This window comes from Hevea brasiliensis, chromosome 16 (genome assembly GCF_030052815.1).
Source record: "Hevea brasiliensis isolate MT/VB/25A 57/8 chromosome 16, ASM3005281v1, whole genome shotgun sequence".
In the NCBI taxonomy this organism is placed as follows: Eukaryota; Viridiplantae; Streptophyta; class Magnoliopsida; order Malpighiales; family Euphorbiaceae; genus Hevea; species Hevea brasiliensis.
Window position 1 is genome coordinate 50773703 of NC_079508.1, and position 19281 is coordinate 50792983.

Here is a 19281-nt window from a genome sequence, read left to right on the forward strand (position 1 = left end):
ATACATGCGTACAAGCAAAGAGCAGTCATCTACAGACCAAGCATTACGATTCCATTTCTCCTCATTACAAAAATTACACCAAATTCGAGGGATATTGAGAGCAGGGACCCTAATTTAAGTGGGCAGGCGAAATGAGAGAAAGAAGCTCTAGATCAAATCATAGTTAGGTATCACCTCCTAACAGGAAACACAGCACCTCTCCCAGGTACTGCAAGCCCAGCAGCTTGCGCTTTAGCTCGCATTGCAATGGATCTACCCCTGCCAACTCCTAGAGATGTGCTCTTAGCCTTGATTCTAGCATCCAGGAGCTTGAACATAGGAGCATTCTTCAGCATATCTGGTATTACCATAAACCTGACTTTGCTGCCTCTAATAAAACATGCTCAGGCTGTGACACCTTTCCATCCTTAGCAGTGTAAGTGATTCTCAAGTTGACAATTCCAATTTTCTTCGCACCCCACCATGCTCCCTCTGTAAAGCTCGCCGCTTTTCAGCTCCACCGTCACGATGTGGCCCGACGCCTCATGTAGCAGCTTCACTGTTATCCCTAAGCTCCTGCTCATGGCTTCCTCCTCTGTTTGTGTGTGTGCAAAACCCTAATTAACCCCCAAACCTCAGTGTTCTTCTCCTTCAAGTGAAACGTCCAAATCACGTTGCGTATTTGGCCAGTACGTAAAATATATAATTATTGCTTTCTCCCCCTCTCTCTCCTACACTTCTCTCTCTCTTCCCCACACCTTTCTTTTCATATCTTTCTCCCACCTTTAATTCCACAAATTCAAGACGATAATTATTTTTTTTTTTAACTAAAACATCCATGTATTCTTACAAACACACCCCTCTCTCTAACCCTCTCTCTCCTACATTTCTCTCTCTCCTACATTTCTCTCTCTCTCTCCTCTTTCTTCTCGTATCTTTGTCTTAAGACAATAATTTTTCTTTTATTAAAAAAAAAAAAAAAACTAAAACACCCATGTATTCTTAGGAACACACTCCTCTATCTCTATACGTTTCTCTCCCGCTCTCTCTCCTACATTTCTCTCTCTCACACCTTTTTTTTCATATCTTTCTTCTGCCTTTAACTCCACAAATTTAAGATAATAATTTTTTTTCTAAAACTAATACACTCATGTAGTCTTACAAACACATCCCTCTCTCTAACCCTTTTTCTCCCCTCTCTCTTTTACATTTCTCTCTCTCTCACCTTTCTTTTTATATCTTTCTACCTTTAATTCCATAAATTCAAGACGATAATTTTTTTTTTCAAAACAACTAAAACACCCATGTATTCTTACAAGCACACCCCTCTCTCTAACCCTTTCTCTCCCCCTCTCTCTCATACATTTCTCTCTCTCTCTCTCTCCTTTCTTTTCATATCTTTCTCCTACCTTTAATTCCACAAATTCAAGACAATATTTTCTCAAAAAAACAAAACTAAAACACCCACACCCCTCTCTCTGACCCTTTCTCTCCCCCTCTCTCTCCTACATTTCTCTCTCTCTCTCAGGTTTCTTTTCATATATTTCTCTAAGACAATAATTTAAAAAAAGAAAAAAACCTAAAATACCCATGTATTCTTTGGAACACACTCCTCTCTTTAAACATTTCTCTCCCCTTCTCTCTCCTACGCTTCTTTCTCTCTCTCACCTTTCTTTTCATATCTTTCTCCTACTTTTAATTCCACAAATTTAAGACAATAATTTTTTTAGGAAAAACTAAAGCACCCATCTTTTCTTACAAACTCTCCCCCCCTCTCTCCTGCATTTCTCTCTCTCTCTCTCACACCTTTCTTTTCATATCTTTCTCCTATCTTTTCTACCATTACGCATTTAAATGATGACATTGTTTATATTGTCAAGTAGACCTTCCATAAATATTGTTAATTGATTTATATTTGAAAGTATATCAAATATAAATTATATAGAATTTAATTGAATTCTGCATTTTAAATTGTGTTATACAAAATAATAATTTTTCTTTAAATGAATTCTGACTAGAATTTATTTTAAATTAAGCACAGCTGTTGGGTGGTTTCATCCCTTGTACTTCTCATCATATATATCCCGGGAATTGATATATGGAAAAGCACTTATTTTGTAAGACCCAAATTCATGCCATTTTTTCTTTTACGATTAAGCCATGAGGATTTCATTAAGCACAAACGAACATGTAAAATGCATTACAAGAAGCAAAAGAAACAAAAGAAATAGGTTTATGTAATTGTTGTACAGATTTTTCATCAACCTCTTTTTTTTAATAAGCGGACTATTTTATTAAAATTAAAGATATTAGACATACAAAAAGCAACAGAACAAAACCATCCAAAAGGGGCCCTAAGAACCAGAGCAACCTTGCTACAAACTGAAAAAACTGCAATAACTAAACAAACACAACCAGATCGAAGGACCACGTGCAAGAACTAAACATACAGATTTTGACCATTAACTATTATGGATACTCACCATATTCAATCATTATACGTATAATGATTGTATTTTAAAATTTCTCGTGACGCCAAATCAAACTACAACACGCCCAAAATAAAAGAAACATGAGCCAAAACACCCAAACTAACAGAATGTATGGTAGCTAATGAGGCTCCTGCAATTGTTCCACATTAACCCATATATCCTCACCAAATAAGGCAAAGATTTTCCTATGGGCAATAACTCTATACATCACGAGGCCAGTAACTGAGTTTATCTCCATGCTGAGACTAACTCTATCGTGCTCTCGGAGATTTTTTTGCATCACGTACTGACCCCAAAGGGCTTGGCAGATAACCGGTTTTGGGTATGGACCAACTCGACGTTTGGATAAGCGAAAATGAAATGGCTGATTGTGAACGTCTAGTGCTTCAAAAACTATGGAATGAACGCCTTGAGGAAAATGAAAAGCCCGAAGAGAACGATTAGGAAAGTTCAATGGACCATTGAGGTCCCTTAAACTGAGTGAGCGGGTGAAGAGATGGTACGATACGATTGGATCCATTTGCAAGAGTTAAGAGTGACTTGATTTGGAGGGCTAGAGTAGGAGAGACAAAGGGAGAGAGTGGAGATGTGAGATGAGACTAATATGTTTGATATTGTATATAATATCCACCAAGAATGTAGCTCTTTTTAACTTTGCAAAAGACATGACTTTTTTAATTGCCCTTGCCTGTTGGTTTCAAAGGGTGGATAGTTTGCTGTCTGCTATATTGTGAAATTGTCCACACGCGAGGGTACTTTTTTTTTTTTTAACTTGCAAAGACTAGCATTAAAAAGCCAAATTTGGCATCAGAGTAAAGTAAAGCAAAGAGGCTAAACTATGACCACGCACGAATTATGTTATTGTCCATATCAGCATTCCTTGACTACAAGTAAACATTAATTAAGAAGCATATACAATGACTCTACAAAATATTTAAACTAGGAAAATAATATTTGGCATGCGAATTTTTTCAATAAAATAATCTCTTTGCTTATAAAAAGAAATATACAATCGAGAACATGTGAACCTTCTCTTGATTGATCTAAGTATTGATGAATTAACAAGTCTCATTCTAATTAAAGTTGGATTTAATTAAATTATTGTCATCATCAAACTGGAGATTTGTTTATTTATTTGAACTATTCTCTTCAGGTATATAGCTTATCAGTCAGTTAATTAGGTAGGATATCTTAATTTTTAACCTTAAGAGGTAAACTGAGTATTTGTGTCATCTATTACGTCAGCAGCCCTCAATTTAAATACATGTTTCTCTTCCTCCAATCCTTAATTGTCTTTTAATAGAAAAGAAATATACTGAAGAAAATCTCTGTATGGGACAAGATTCTTCCGACACAACCAGAACGGATGGCTAGATTGTATTTGGAAGAATGTTGTGTGGTCAGTATGATTAACTTTGCTATTCAAAAAATATTTTTATTTTCTTCGAGCTCTTCCTTTTCTGGAAGAGCACGGAGGACTCTCACACCACACTGACTAGGGCCATGAGTATTTTGAGTAGCCATGCTATTCAAAAAATATTGTTTAGATATATTAATTTAAAATTAAATCTAATACTTTTAAGACCGCTTAGCAAATTAATTTAAAATTAGTAAATTAAATCTAATACGTTTAGCTAAGTCAACACGAAAGTCCCATTAACTCATTGGGCTTTACAATTTACAGGTCAAAATCACATCGTTTTCTTTTTTTCTTTTCAGATAATCACATTGTTTTCTATGCTTGAAACATTATAAAATCATATATATTACCTTAAAATTTTTATTTATTTTAATATATTTTAATTATAAAAATTTTAAAATAAAAAAATTCCGAACTTAAGTCAAAATTAAATGAAGAATTATAAGAAGCGGCCGACGGGAGACGGATTTGTAGAGAACGAAAAGAAAGATGAACAAATACACTACTCTTGAGTTTTTTGTTTTTAATTTACTTAATTGTATAAAAAATAAAAATGATATTTTTATTATTGAAAGTTTATCAAAAAAATAATAATAATAATATTATTATTATTATTATTATTATTTTCTTTTAAAAAAACAGACTTATTTGAATAGGAGTGACAACAGAACGAATATTTTTAGATATTCTATTCAATCAAATTTTATTAAGATCAATTTAGATAATATATAATTAAATTTTAGATAAATTCAAATTTTAAAAATAATATCTATTCGAATTTTTTGTATTAAGTACCCATTCTAATTGTGATTCCCATTATAGAAAATCCGCAAAAGCATAGAATTAACAAAATTCTAAATCATTTAGTTCTCAACAGGAGTAGACATCTATCGGAGAAGAATGATACAAACCTTCTACATGATGACCAAACTGCATTTATGATACAAAGAGTTCATGGGACTCTGTAGGGGATGACCAATACTGTAAGAGGGTTTCAACAGTTAGTCTTCGCGTTACACTCAACATTGAAATAAAAAATCGACACCCATCAATTTTGTATTCTTCGAGAGGATTCCTGTGCCCAAAACTTCTAACATTTACCTGCCATATATTCTGTGTGAGTTCACGCCAATTGGAAAACTAAAGAGAACCAAATCAACAAAGTCTTACTAAATACCGCTGAACTGAGCCTGTTCATATTTATGAGATGATCCCTCCAGAAACAGTCTAGAGTCTTCAGAAGAACTGCCCTCTGTATTCGAAAGGGTGAAAAAAAGATCAAGAAAACAAAAAACTAGCAATTCTTCCAAGAGAGCAAACAGCACTGCTGAAGATCCTAAAAAACTAAGTAAATAATCCTGAGTATCCACTTTATTCCCGTGATTCCAAACTTGCTAACTGAATTAAACACCTGTTCAGCATTGTTTTATTGCATAATTTGACATCTCTATCTACAGGGCTATCAACCAATGATCCTCTAAAAGTCAGATAATGCAGGCATGCAATATATACATAAGTAATCCCTGCGCCCTATATGTAACTCTGCTGGGTCTAGAGTGACTAGTTAATAATAAAAACTTTTTTGGTGCCCATTTTTAATTGGATATAAAGTATAAACAGCCACTCTGGTCAATATTTCTACTCATTTTCCCTGCAGATTTTTTTTCCCCAAAAATGAAAGAAGAAACTATTTTCATATTGTTTTTATCACAATTATTATCGCAGACAATATTTTAAAAACTTCTTGAAATTTCAGAAATTTCATTTTCCAATTTTCAGTAACAGGCTTGTTTTTAAGCTGTGGCATTAAATGTCCCCAGACACAGTTAACCAAATGGATTTTCTAATGAGAGAAGAGCTCAAGCGAGAAGCTCACCTCAATTTCCTTGACGTATGCATCATCATAACCGGATTCCTGTACAACATTCCAATATGAAGCGATTAGGAGATCTCCAAGGTACTTGCGAAGAAGATTAGTAGTTGTCCGCTATCCACCATTCCTACATTATACAAGTAAAATCATAAAACTCAAACTACTGACATGGAACATAAAGCAATAGAATGCTGAAGTTACACAGATCATTAGGATTGCACCCACTTAGTCAATTCATCAGAGCATATAACAAGCCAACGCTTTAACGAATGACATTTCCTACGGATTCCTCGAAAAACATTGGGAGGCTTTGGCAAGTTTGGAAGGTAAAAATTATTAATATCTACAGAGCTTGATTCATGCAGTTGTAGAAGAGACTTCAGCAAGGCCTCCTCAGTGACTCCTGCAAATGAGCCTGAAAAAGTTTCCATTTAGTCATCTTGAAAATATGAGGCCATCATTCAATATCAATAACAGGTAAAAAAAAAAATTAAGTACAATAACTAACAAAATAAGAGGAAATACATCACAGAACCAAGCAAGAATCTCAAATGAACTAACCATCCAACAGCTTTCCCCCAATAGCGATGAACTCCCTCAAGAGTTTGTCCAAGCTCCAGCTCCTTGGATGCTATTAGTGAGAATAAAAGCAATAAGTAATAGAAAATTATGATTGTAAGTGCACAATATTGTCCAGGGCATTTTCTACCTTAAGGGGATCAGCATTGCCAAAGACTATTTCATCTACTACTGCTTGCATGTACCTAAGAGGCAGCTTTCTTTCAATGCTAAATGCCAATAAAAAATTCCAAAACTAGAAAACAGCATTTTACACAAAATGAGGAAAATACACAAGAATATATAAACTTTATGCAGAATTTAACATCATATGATAACAGAAAACAGAAAGTGCATAACTGAAACAAAGACGCTTATTGATGTTTTCATACCATTTATCTATATTATTTAATTCAGGTAACATTACTCAATGTGGCATCAGACTTCCCAATCCCAAATCTAACATTACAAATGCTAGAACCCTTGACAATAAAATAACACAAAATGCATTGTTCTCATTATTTCTTCATTTCTGTAAAATTTTCCGTTGTTCACGGTCTTTCTACGCAAAATAATTAACTTGCTTACCTCAGTATAATGTAGTATTTGAAGAGGGGATATGACGGGAAATTACTCTCACATCCATTTCCTCTCATATTTCACCATGGAATACCGAGTCTACATGATTGCACTGGTATGCCAACAGTGTGAGCCACAGTAATCAAAGGCTAAATGTGCACTCGCCTAAGGAGCAAGGCGCAAAAAAAGTGCACACCCAAGTAAAGTGTATCTCAAATTTACAAAACTTTCAATTATTTCAATATCACTGGAAGTTTAATATATATATATATAAATGCATGTTTTATATCTATAAAATAAACTAAGAAGCTTTAACACATAATAAAAAGATAATAACCAAAGATAGTCACTGAAGTGTACTCACTGTGATGTGTGTTGGGAACAACTTTCATTGTCTCCTGTTAAAATCAATTGCCTAAGGTCATACACATGTTTCCTTTGTACCTGATACAAGCAAATCAAATATTTTGATCAACTCCAACAATAGGAGCTGTGTTGTGTTTTATTTCAATATGCAATATTTTCACTTTAAATTACATGATTTTTCTTAGTTTGCAATTATCACGTTCAGATTAAATCAAATATTTGTGCTTCACAGGATAAGAAATTCAAAATGGTTCGCATTTTTGCATTGATACAAATAGTTAAAAAAAATGTGTTGCATCCAACATCATATAAAACAGTTTTGCCAGGAAGAAAGTGGGAAAATAATGTACTAAACTTAAAAAAAAGGAAGTTGAAATATGAGCTATTAGGAAAATAATGTACTAAACTTAAAAAAAAGGAAGTTGAAATATGAGCTATTAGGAAGGCAAACAATTAAAAACAAGTGCAATCAATATCAATCAATCAAGTGATTGTGTCAGCAACAGACGCAGAAAATCGAAGGAAAACATTAGTTATCTCACATGCATACCTCTAATACTTCATCAAACTCAACCAGGCTTTTTCTTATGCCAAAGAAGTACTTCTCCGCATTTATTTGCAGTGCTAAAAGCTAAAAGTTATGACAGTTCAAGTTAATGATAAACTGTTCAAGTAGTAATTAGATACAAAGACAAAACAAATAATTGAAAAATAAAAATCGATGGATGGCTATGCACATGAGCCAGAAACCAGTGAATCACCTGTTTTACAATCGCATCACCTTCAATTGGTATATCTTCATCATTAGTAATCCTTGAGATAAGTTTCACTGCCCACTCAGTATCAAAATTGAACTTTTGAAACATTTCATCCTGTAAACTGTTTCATATTACAGGCATCATCTATAAAGCCTTTTAACATCCAAAACTATACTATGACAAAGATAGATGTTACTAAACTTGAACGTGAACAACTGAATATGCCATGTAATCTTGTTTGGAAAACATTACAACATATTTTCCTTGAACGAGAGTAAATAATTAACCAAAGAGGATAAGAGAATTGATGATTACATGTGCCATGGCTTCTTTTGACAAAGCCTTTCAGCCAACCAATCAATGATTAGAAGACAATTTTTCACTTGGTGATATCTTTATCTAAACCAATACCAGTAGACACAGCTTTGAAAACCATAATCTACTTGTCTTCCCAATACATGAGCACCAAACAAAAGGCTTGTGATTTTACATGTCTAGTTCTTGTAATTCACAATTCTTAGATTCTGGTTTTTGGCTTTGTTACCTTATTCATCAAAATGGTTTGAATTCTGAAATTTTACATTCTTCCATATCAACTTAGTTAAATGTGCTGCAATACGAGAGAAGTCTTGAACAAACCGTCTATAATACCCTGCTAAACCCAAGAAACTACGAATATCTGACACAGTTGTGGGTCTAGGCCAATGAAGCACTATCTCAACTTTCTTCTTATCAACACACACCCCATCCTTAGATACTGTATGGCCTAGGAAAGCCACACTATCTAACCAGAACTCACATTTTGAGAACTTGGCAAATAGCTTGTATTCCCGTAAGGTCTGAAGGACAAAAACACACTAACCAGTGTTCCAAGACCACCCAATTTAAGTTTAGGATCTCCCCGTGCTTTGTCGATGTGAGATTTGCCTAAGGGACCTTTCTCCCCCCTTTTTTTACTTTCACTTCAATAAGGTATGGGATGGAAAAAAAAATGCAAGATGGGCCTTTAATTACACAAGAATTGTAGTAAATTAGTTTCATCCAATTGAAAGAACCATGATGGGAGAGAACACCATGAGAGATGTGGGCCAATAAAGCAAGGCAAAAGCACTAAAAAATGAAGATTCAGTAGTAGAGGTCGGATACAGGTTTATATACTCCAGAATCCCTTTCATTTTGCAAAGATTTTCATTCTAAACTTATAATGTGATTTCATATTAATTTGGAGATCGCTTGGTTATCATGTCAAGGAAACAGTTCATGCAATAAAACCCGAATCAGTTGGATGGCTCCCTGTGCTACACTTAATTACCAAAGCACTTATAGATCATGTTACAAAGGCATTATTCCAGTATTAGATTAGTCAATTAAAAATAATTTGCCAGCAATAGTGCAAGACATTAGAAAATAATAAGAATAAAAGATCATATAACAGTACAGAATATACTACCTCACCATAAATCGAGTAGATCCAGGATCCCCCTGCCTTCCTGCTCTTCCACAGAGCTATTTTTTAGGGAAAAAGAGAGTTCCTTATACTTATAACCATGCTTTGAAATGGTAGGAATAAAATAGAAAAGAAACATATATATTATCCATAACAAAGAAGTTGTTTCTAGATTACTGAGATCAATTTTATTGACAAAATAATATTAGTAAGACCACCAAATGCAACCAAAATAGATTAATGTTTTAGTTTTTGCTAACAAAGATGAAATTGTTGATTCATGAACAAGGGCAGCATATTTTAAAAAATATATACAGCATTAAGACATATAGCAAAGTCAACATTGCTATCATGGAACTACATTTCATGCATTATTGGCCTCATTTCGAGCAATATTCTCCCAGAAGCCAGAAAGGTACCTCCAATATGCTAATAGGATTATGCCTTAAATTTGTATAGCAGTGCTTGATTTTACTGAAACTGTCATACTTGAAGACTCACCTGGTTATCTATTCTCCGAGACTCGTGTAAAGATGTGCCAATGACGTGGAGCCCCCCAAGCCTTTTGACTTCAGATCCTTCATGCAAACAATGCACTTCACAATCCTTCAAAACTGATAGATAAGTGAGTGCAATAGTTGGGCCAAGAGGGTACATTTCAGACTCCTCATTAGCAAGTTTCTCCAGCTCTTTAAGATTCATTGACTGGCTCATTTCCACAGACTCTGAAATCATTGATTTTGCATCCTGAAAAGTCCAGCTTTTACCCTCACTTTTACCAACATATTTAGCTGGGAAGTTCACATTCAAAAGATAAAGCCACAAGACTCAGCATACATCTCAAAAGAACATGTACCATCTAAAACAAAGAGTTTTAAAAGCTTTCAAGCAGAGTCACAAACCCATTAGTGCAGTCTTTGCTAGCAGAGCTAATGATGTTGACCCAACCTTTATCTTTGACATTACCTACATAAAAAGAGATTGATTAAATTTTGAAAATATTGATTCACTGCCCTATAGTAATCACAACCAATCACCTTTTGAAAGTTTTTTTGGCCATCAACTTCAACATCAGGAGCTTCTCGCGTTAAAAAAGAAAGCAAGCTGTCATCTACAATTTCTTTGGCGAGCATCTATCAGTTCAGATATGATAAATGAAGTTACTTCCTCCCCCATATCAAAGGAATACCCAATCAAAAACACACAATGTTAAGACATAATGACACAGTAAGGAACAAAATTTACCATCCTATAAGAAAGGGGCCAGGAAATATTTTAACTAAATAGCATTGAGCAAAAACTGAGGATCTATCAAGCACACATACTTTTGGGTTTCCTCCCAGAATTATATCGGTGCCTCTGCCAGCCATATTCGTAGAAATAGTAATGGCATATTTTCGCCCTGCTTGGGCAATAATTTCAGCTTCCCTTGCAGCATACTGACAGGAAAAAAAAAAGACTGCTAAATACCGAAAACAATTTATGTGAATAGCTAACTAGAAAAATGCACACTAACTGTAACATTGTTGGTAAATTTTGTCAACCTTGGGTCGTGCATTCAGGACATTGTGAGGGATTTCCCAATGCTTAAGCAGATCTGACAGATATTCAGAATTCTCAACACTACAACAAGATGAGAAGGATGTCATATATCTGCTTGTTTAACACTAACAAGAAGACGAAATTTAGTAACGTATAGTCGTTCTGCATTAGCAAAGCATATGAAAGTGAAAATATATCAAAATTCATAAAGAATGTATTTTCTAACAATAAGGATATGTAAAATGAAAATCCGGCAAACTGATAACATAAAATGACAGAATATTCCCCAAGCTTGCCAGATTTAAGAAAAAAAATCCATCATTTGCAAAAGAAAATTTCCTTTTTTTCTACAAGGAAACTATGGATTGGGAATGGGACATTGAATGCCATGTTTTTGTTCCCTCCATCTTGCCTTCTACTGCTTCAATTATGCTTCAAAGTATTGAAGTCCACAATGTGATGTGACCTTTTGGCTCATTTTAGCACCATTATCCCATGGTTAAGGAGTATGGACCTACCTTCCATACATTCACTTAAAGTGCAGAAAACAAAATTCCACTTTCAAAAAAAAGCTTATTTTAAGATAGTATTTATAGGTTAGTATATTCTGTCTATTCATCTCTTTGTGTGTAATGCATGCATTACTATAAAACATTCGAATTGATTTTGTATACCTGGGATCAAAACCAATGCACACTAATAATTAATCAAATCTCAGATGTTAAACAATAATAATTAAAGAACCATCAAACTGAAAGTTCAAACTTATAGTTGAGACCATGGTTTTAAAAAATGGCTATCATTTACAGGTATTTTAGCCCACTGTTACCATTACACCCTTGAAATAACAGCATTTTTGAATTTGATGCGTCACAGCCATTATATAACAGTAACGGCCATTACCAACTATTAACGGCCGTTATTCTCGTAAGGCAGCATCTGGATGCTTTTTTTGGGCAGTCTTCAGGTAAGGCAGCAGCTGGAGGTTTTTTTTGGGTAGAGACAGTGCTGACTTTATTCATTCAGTTTTCTAAACTTTCTCTAGCCACTCAATTTTCTCAGGTGAAACTTCCTTTCTTTAGGCATTCTTGAGTTCCTGAGCTTAGATCATAAAGTAGACAAGGTTTATTTGAAGTGAAGCAAAGCAAATCAACACTTAATTATGTATTTTAGTTTTAATTAAATCTTTAAATATCTATTCATTTCACGAACTTGAGCTCTTGAGCTTAGATCATCAAATGGATTTAATGTATTTATTTGACGTATTTATGCTTATTATTTAATTGTGTATCTTAGTTTTAATTATATTTTTAAATATCTATTCATTGCATGAACTTTGTAAATTTTCAGAAAAATTTCGCATAGCAACATGCTGTTAGCATTACTGTTACATCACGGCCATTACAAGCCTATTTCCGTTATCTACGACCGCAATTTTAAAACCATGGTTGAGAGCCATGTACACACACATGGGCGAAACTACATAGCGCATGGGTTTTGAAAATTAAAATTTTATCCCTAATTTTAATGTATTTTTTTTCGAAAAAATGCCATTTGCCCCCCTACCTATAAATTTTAGTGTATTTTTTGAATAATTACTATTTCCCCTTCAATATTTTTATCTTTGTGTAAATTTTATTCATATTTTTATATTATTTAATTTTGACCTCTTAATATTTTATATTTTTATTTTAGTCCCTATATTTTTAACAAAATTTCATTTATTTTCCTTTTAATATTTTTTTTTGGCCCCTCCAAATTTGAGTTTCTAGCTCTGCACCTGCACACACATATAGATATATAAGGAACCTAAGAGCTTAAAATTAAGGCTCAAAACCCAGTGATAGTACACACACACACACACACACACACATAGATATATATAAGGAACCTAAGAGCTTAAAATTAAGGCTAAAAACCCAGTGATAGGTTTTCTATCTCTAACATTAAGAACATAGCAGCATAATAAAAATAGTCTCACACTATTCTTGGACCAAAATTTCAAATAATAGTATAGCATGACTATAAACAATTGCCAATAATGACATAGCAGAATGATAGGGACAGCAACAGGAAATGTGGGGACTAAGGATCTTGGATTCAAAGCCTATAACCAGAAAAAAATAGAAAAGGAATTGCCAGAGATTTACCTGGTGGTTCCAACTAAAACAGGACGGCCCTGTCTAAACATGTATTCAATTTCTTGTCGGACATACTCCCATTTCCCCCGAGCAGTCTATAGATTCATAAAAATGAAATAAAAAATGAACAATTTATGTATCAGAAAAAAGGAACTTGTAAATGCCCTACCGCAAAAGCTTGTATAGGTAAATCTTCACGGATATTTGGTAAATTTGTAGGCACTTCAATAACTGGCATTTGGAACATTTTCAGAAACTCCTTTTCCTACAGTCATATATTAATAAAAAAATAATGTAGCCAACCATAATGTATGAGAAATAGTAAATGCAAAGAAAAACCCAAATGATCATCCTTACTTCGGTTTTTGCAGTCCCTGTCATTCCAGACAACTTTGGATAGAGCTTAAACAACGATTGGTATGTGATTTGTGCCACAACAACCGAATCAGCCTAGTGGACCAAAATCAACAATTTTAAATTGGATAAACAGAACTAATGTTTAGTTTCATTATTGCAAAATAAACTTCTGGAAACATTATTCAATCATCAAGTTATACCTGAATCTGCAGACCTTCTTTAGCCTCTACAGCCTGATGAATTCCCTCAGACCATCTTCTTTTCTCTTCAACTCTTCCTGTCAACTGCAAATAATATATATACTTTATCAACTTGCACTCACATGAACATTTGAAGCGCTAGTCCTGCCACATAGAAAAAACAAAAAAATAGAAGATATAGCTTGACACTGAAATACCTCATTTATTATGAGAGCCTTTCCATTTCTAACTATGTATTGAACATCTCGCCGATAGAACTCTTTAGCTTTCAAAGCATTCACAACAAATCTGCAATATTTCGATGACCAGTAAATTGATAGTGGAAAATAAATAGCATTGACCTGGGATGTCATTCCCAAGGTAAGAGCATAAATTAAATTAAAGCCTAGATGACATACACATTCACTGAACTTTTGATTAATGAAGTAAACAAGAAAGCAGCTTGGAATAGCTCAAACAAGTCTCTCTGAAAAGCTGCAGTATGGGTTTGTAAAATTGAGAAAACACCTCAAACGGGGACAGATACTTTTGGAGAGAAATAAAAATAGATAACAGAGTGCCTAGTGCAAAAAATAGTTCACCTTGCCCAGGGATCATTCTCATCCCACAGATCATTTGTTTCAAGGGCCATTTCAGCAAGTGCTATTCCTTCCTCAGTCAACTCCACTGAATTATCTTTCAACTCTACATTGTAATGCTGTTACAAGATTAATGTGTAAAGCATTAATATAACTAAAACTGACAGTTAACTTAAAAAATAACCGTGACATAACTATGTACAAGCTACATCAGCAAGGAAGCAGACTAGACTCACAAGGCCTCGAACAAGTAGTTCAGCTACTTTTGCAGCCACTGGATATCTTGCAGCATCTTTATTAGCCTAAGCAAGAAAGAGAATTGGCAATATCATATTAGCAAGTAATTTATACCATAGTAGAGATTTTCCCTCATTGATATTAACTTAAGCTATTTTCACTGCTGATTTAAGACTTATTAGGTATACTTACATTTAAAATTTGCAATTCTTAAAGATCGAAGTTTACATTACCTCACCACTTATCAACAATGGATTTCTCCCTTCGTCAATGAGAACTGAATCAACTTCATCAACTATTGCAAAATGAAATGGCTTTGGCCTATTTATTCATATCCAATATTAGTAACCAAAAAAAAAAACAAGACACAAAACGAGGGATGAACTTTTAATGACATGTTAAAATATACCATCTCATCACAAGTTGTTCACTGTTTCCAGCAAGATTATCTCGTAAATAATCAAAACCAAGTTCCTGAGGCATTCAGAATCAAAACACCATCAGAAAGGACTAAAGGAGAGAAAATTTAGATGAATCATTAGTCAATATTCAGCTCAACCAAGAAAATATCAAGAAAAAATTCAAGCAACCACCATTAATAAAAGAAAATAAATGCAATATGGGTAATATGTATCAAGGTATAGCCATAAATTATATGTACTTACTGAATTATTGGTGTATGTTATATCACATCGGTAATTGGATCGCCTCTCTTTAGCTGTCATGCCTTTCTGCACATCCAAGCAGTAAGTGCGTAAAGTTATAATAAATATTAGTCTATAAATTTTGGAACCAGTTTTAGGATACAAGTTTGTGCATACCCATGAATTTATACCTGAATAAGACCAACTGAAAGACCTAAACAGCGATGAACACGGCCCATCCACTCAGCATCACGCTGAGCTAGGTAATCATTCACAGTTACCACTGCCAAAGAAAGCATCACCTTCAAATCTAACTAAAATGAAGCAAATTGCATAGCACTACCACAAATATTTGGCAACCGTTATTTAAGAGGTCTAGACATTCCACAGGAAAGACATTTAAATATTATGGCTTGGCTCCCAAGAGTTATTCTTCGAAACTAAATTAATGAGGTTGTCATCCTTGCAATCAATATCATGCTAATAAAAGCATAACCAAATTTACACCAGCAAATTCCAAATTTCCTGGTACAAAGTGCTTCTCTTTAGGAGGAACCAAATCAATCTATCCTTTTTTTCAGGAAACTTAAGTCTGATTGATGGAATAATTAATAACAATTAGTTTCCAGAAAGCTCATCAATTTAAACTCGTCTCACTCCATAACTGTGCAAAGAAAGTTTTTCTTCTGAATCTTTATGGCAACTTGGTAATATGAGGACAAGTGCATGCATCATTATATTGCAGTTGTTAGAGCTACCAAAGCACTGCAACTAACTTCCACATAAATGATTTTTATGCAACAATGTCTAATGAAAGAAGCCTAAGATGCCATCCAGTGGACATAATCAGCTTCTCTTCATAGGCAACAAAACCTACAATGAGCTTCCTAGGAAACTTGAGAAGCCTAAGAAGAAAAAAGCTTAGAAAAGCACACATTCTAAACATCAGCATAAACATTTTTTTTATTTATATTTGGATTGCAGTTTAGCATTTAATCAAACTAAAATCTCAATCATATCTCCACTAGTTCACATCTACTATTGTATATGCAAGATTCGTAATCATATCTAGCCAATTTGCTTGAAAGAAATAACATATTTTGGAAGTTAAGGATAGGAAACATACCATGGACACCCTCACTGGTCAGTGCATTAAGATATGCAGCCAATGTTGAAACCAATGCTTTTCCCTCACCTGTTTTCATCTCAGCAATTGATCCATCATGGAGCACTGCACCACCAATAATCTAACAATTTGCAGCATAAATAAACATGATGACCTACTTCAAGTAAATATAATATTCTCTGTAAAATAACTCCATGGTATACATGAGTTTGAGTATAATGCACATGTAATAAACACTGTTATCACTCTCGGGACAGCTTAGGCTCACCACCTCGGAAGAAGAAGAAGAAGAAGAAGAAGAGAAGAAGAGAAGAGAGAGAGAAGAGAGATCAAAAACAACCTGGTACTTTTTTTCTTATTCTTCTTTTTGCTCTCTGCCAATGCCATACTTTCTCTTTCTCTCTCCCTTTTCTGTACTGGATATTCTTTTTCTGCTTCTCTTTTTTTTTTTTGGGACTGCCATGCTCTCTCTCTCTCTCTCTCTCTCTCTCTCTCTCTCTCTCTCCTGTAGTTTTTCTGCACTGCACATTATTTTCTGAATTTTTTTTTTTTTGCTGCCAATGCCATGCTCTCTGGTTTCTACACTGTTACAGCAGCTGCAATTTTTCATTTTCTTCTTTTCATGCTCTCTCCTTAGTCCTTTCTTTTCCTTTTCTTTTTAGTATAAATTTGTGATTTTGACATATTGTTTATTGTGAATATTTGAAAATATGTTGAGACTTGACCTTTATTGTTAATATGTGAAAATATGAGTATGAGGAGGATAACGAAGAAGATGAAGAGGATTTTGATATTTCTATTGATGTGGATTGAACATTTAGTAGTTTTTTAGTTTATTAAACTTTAATTTTTAATAGTTTATTTTTATCTCTTTTGGATTATAAACTAATTATTACTTGCATATTTGTTAGTTATTATTATATAGTTTTATGTTACTTGAGGTATGATAAATAATTATAATTTTTTTTATTTTTAATATATATTTTGATAACTATGTTAATAAATTGTGATAGAAACCTGCACATCAAAATGGCGCATTCCAAGTTTCCTTCTTGCAGCTTCACGAACAACAGCGAAGGCCTCTGAAAAGTAAATGGCAGAGGAAAAAATGGAACAAGTGGTAACTCCCATGTGATATTCTACAAAATTTATCAAGATAGAACAGTTATTAGCTGCAAACCAGCTTGAATATCCGCTAGTGTCTCTCCTTGTCTTAATCTTCTTCTGAACTCCACAGTTTTAGCGCTCAACTAAAGAAACAAACATAAAAGAATTATCCAACCCACCAAAGAACGCCCATTTGAATCCTTAACACTCCAACTTGAAGCAAACCAATTAAAACCCACAAACCTGCTCATCAGAGAGCTTCTGAATCTGCGGCTCAATGGCATTAACTGACTCCACTAGACGATAGTAGTCTCTTACAACCCAGTAGTTCAAGCTCGTAAAATCAGTCGCCCTCTTTCTCAAATTACCCAAATTCTCCTAAAAAGACAAAACAAACTCAAAAAGTGATTAAACCAACCTGAATACGCATATCATCAAACACGTGATGGGCAAAACAAAAGAACCTTCAAAGAAGCAGTAATAGCCGTGTTGACGCTAAAATAACATCGTTGGAACCGAGACAAAGAAAGCGGCGAATGAGCCAAAGATGTAGGGAAAATGAAGATGGGTTTGGTGTAGCAAATGGAGTGTCTATTAGGTGGTTTTGGAGCCAAAAAGGAGCGGTTTAAGAGAGCAGGAACTGTGGCCATTAGGTATTCGTTTATTTTTCTTCTGTTCTCTGTGTCTGCGCGCGTTCTTTGATAGGCTGAAGCTACGTTGCTCTGGTTCTTCGTCCTTGACTCCGTGTGCATGAAAATATCACATGTTTGGTTTACTGTGCTGCAGAGGAAGTTAAGGTGGAGACGACGACAGGTGACTCGCTCCTGAGTCTACGACAGTATCTTATTCTTAAAGCCTTTCGTATCCGTACTGCTAAATTATAGAGGTTATATTAGGTGCCGCCTGCATTTTGGTGGGCATATAATATATTAAAAATTAAAATATTATAATTTTTTTATTTTTATATTATTTTACTTTTTATATTAAATTATAAAAATATATTTAATAATTAAAGACGGATAATTATTGATAGACTCAGAATTTTTATTCTCTTTATTTCTACTGAAAAATAAAATTTTTATATATTTTATATTTATTCAATTATTTTTATTATATTTATTGTAAATTTTTTATTTATTTTTTAATTTATTTATTTATTAACTTACTTTTCTATCCATTTTTTCCATATAAAAAACTTAAAATAAAGAAAATTATCTAATAATCTCAGTATATCATATCACTGTTAATATAGGGCACTTAGCTAATAATAATATGACATATTATATATATTATTTAATAAAAAATTATTTTATTTTTATAATAAATTTTTAACTCACTTTTGATAATTGATATATTATTATTTATTTAGTCTAATATATCAAATTATGTTTTTAATTTAGTGTATTGAGACTATATAATAATTTCACCTGAAAATAAATGGTTGTGAAGAGGAAAGAAAACTTTGAAAAAAAAAAATCTTCTACTTGGACATAGATGTAAGTGAGAGAAAGAAAAGCGAGATTATAAAATTAGAAAAATAAAGAGGAAGAAATAGGGAAAAAATAGAAAAAATTACTTATTTGTTCATGCATAAAAATAATAGAATTTTCTTTTTAATTTTATATTAATAAAATAATATTTTATCATTTTTATTCCTTCCAGCTTCCATTTTCCCACAAAAAGGAGAAAAATAAGAGAGAGATAAATTTCACCTCCTTCATTAGTTTCATTAGGGAAAAGGGTTCATGAATTGGGACACAAAAAATTTTACTACTTCCTCTAATTTTATTTGTTGTATTTAAATAATTTTATTTTTATAAAAATATACTAAAAATTAATTAAATTACTCTTTATATTATTTAAAAAATTATATAAAT

The 19281-nt window shown here is 33.4% G+C and overlaps 1 protein-coding gene and 1 pseudogene across 1 annotated transcript; both read right to left on the reverse strand.

Moving 5' to 3' along the window:
* Positions 1-12: 12 nt before the first annotated feature.
* LOC110667367 (small nuclear ribonucleoprotein SmD3b-like) lies at positions 13-609 on the reverse strand (annotated as a pseudogene).
* A 4098-nt stretch (positions 610-4707) lies between these two features.
* Positions 4708-18278, reverse strand: LOC110667380 (protein translocase subunit SECA2, chloroplastic). The gene is given in 31 exon segments (XM_058138728.1): positions 4708-4992; positions 5069-5143; positions 5768-5891; positions 5990-6179; positions 6326-6395; positions 6474-6528; positions 7266-7345; positions 7818-7898; positions 8029-8146; positions 9476-9531; positions 9974-10263; positions 10375-10438; positions 10510-10605; positions 10798-10911; positions 11017-11095; positions 13165-13250; positions 13325-13420; positions 13513-13605; positions 13713-13796; positions 13910-14000; positions 14294-14409; positions 14527-14592; positions 14761-14848; positions 14937-15001; positions 15193-15258; positions 15363-15454; positions 16298-16418; positions 17315-17379; positions 17478-17547; positions 17648-17782; positions 17869-18278. Coding segments are annotated over 31 exon segments (3279 nt in total). The 5' UTR covers positions 18157-18278; the 3' UTR covers positions 4708-4827.
* Between the last annotated feature and the right edge of the window lie 1003 nt (positions 18279-19281).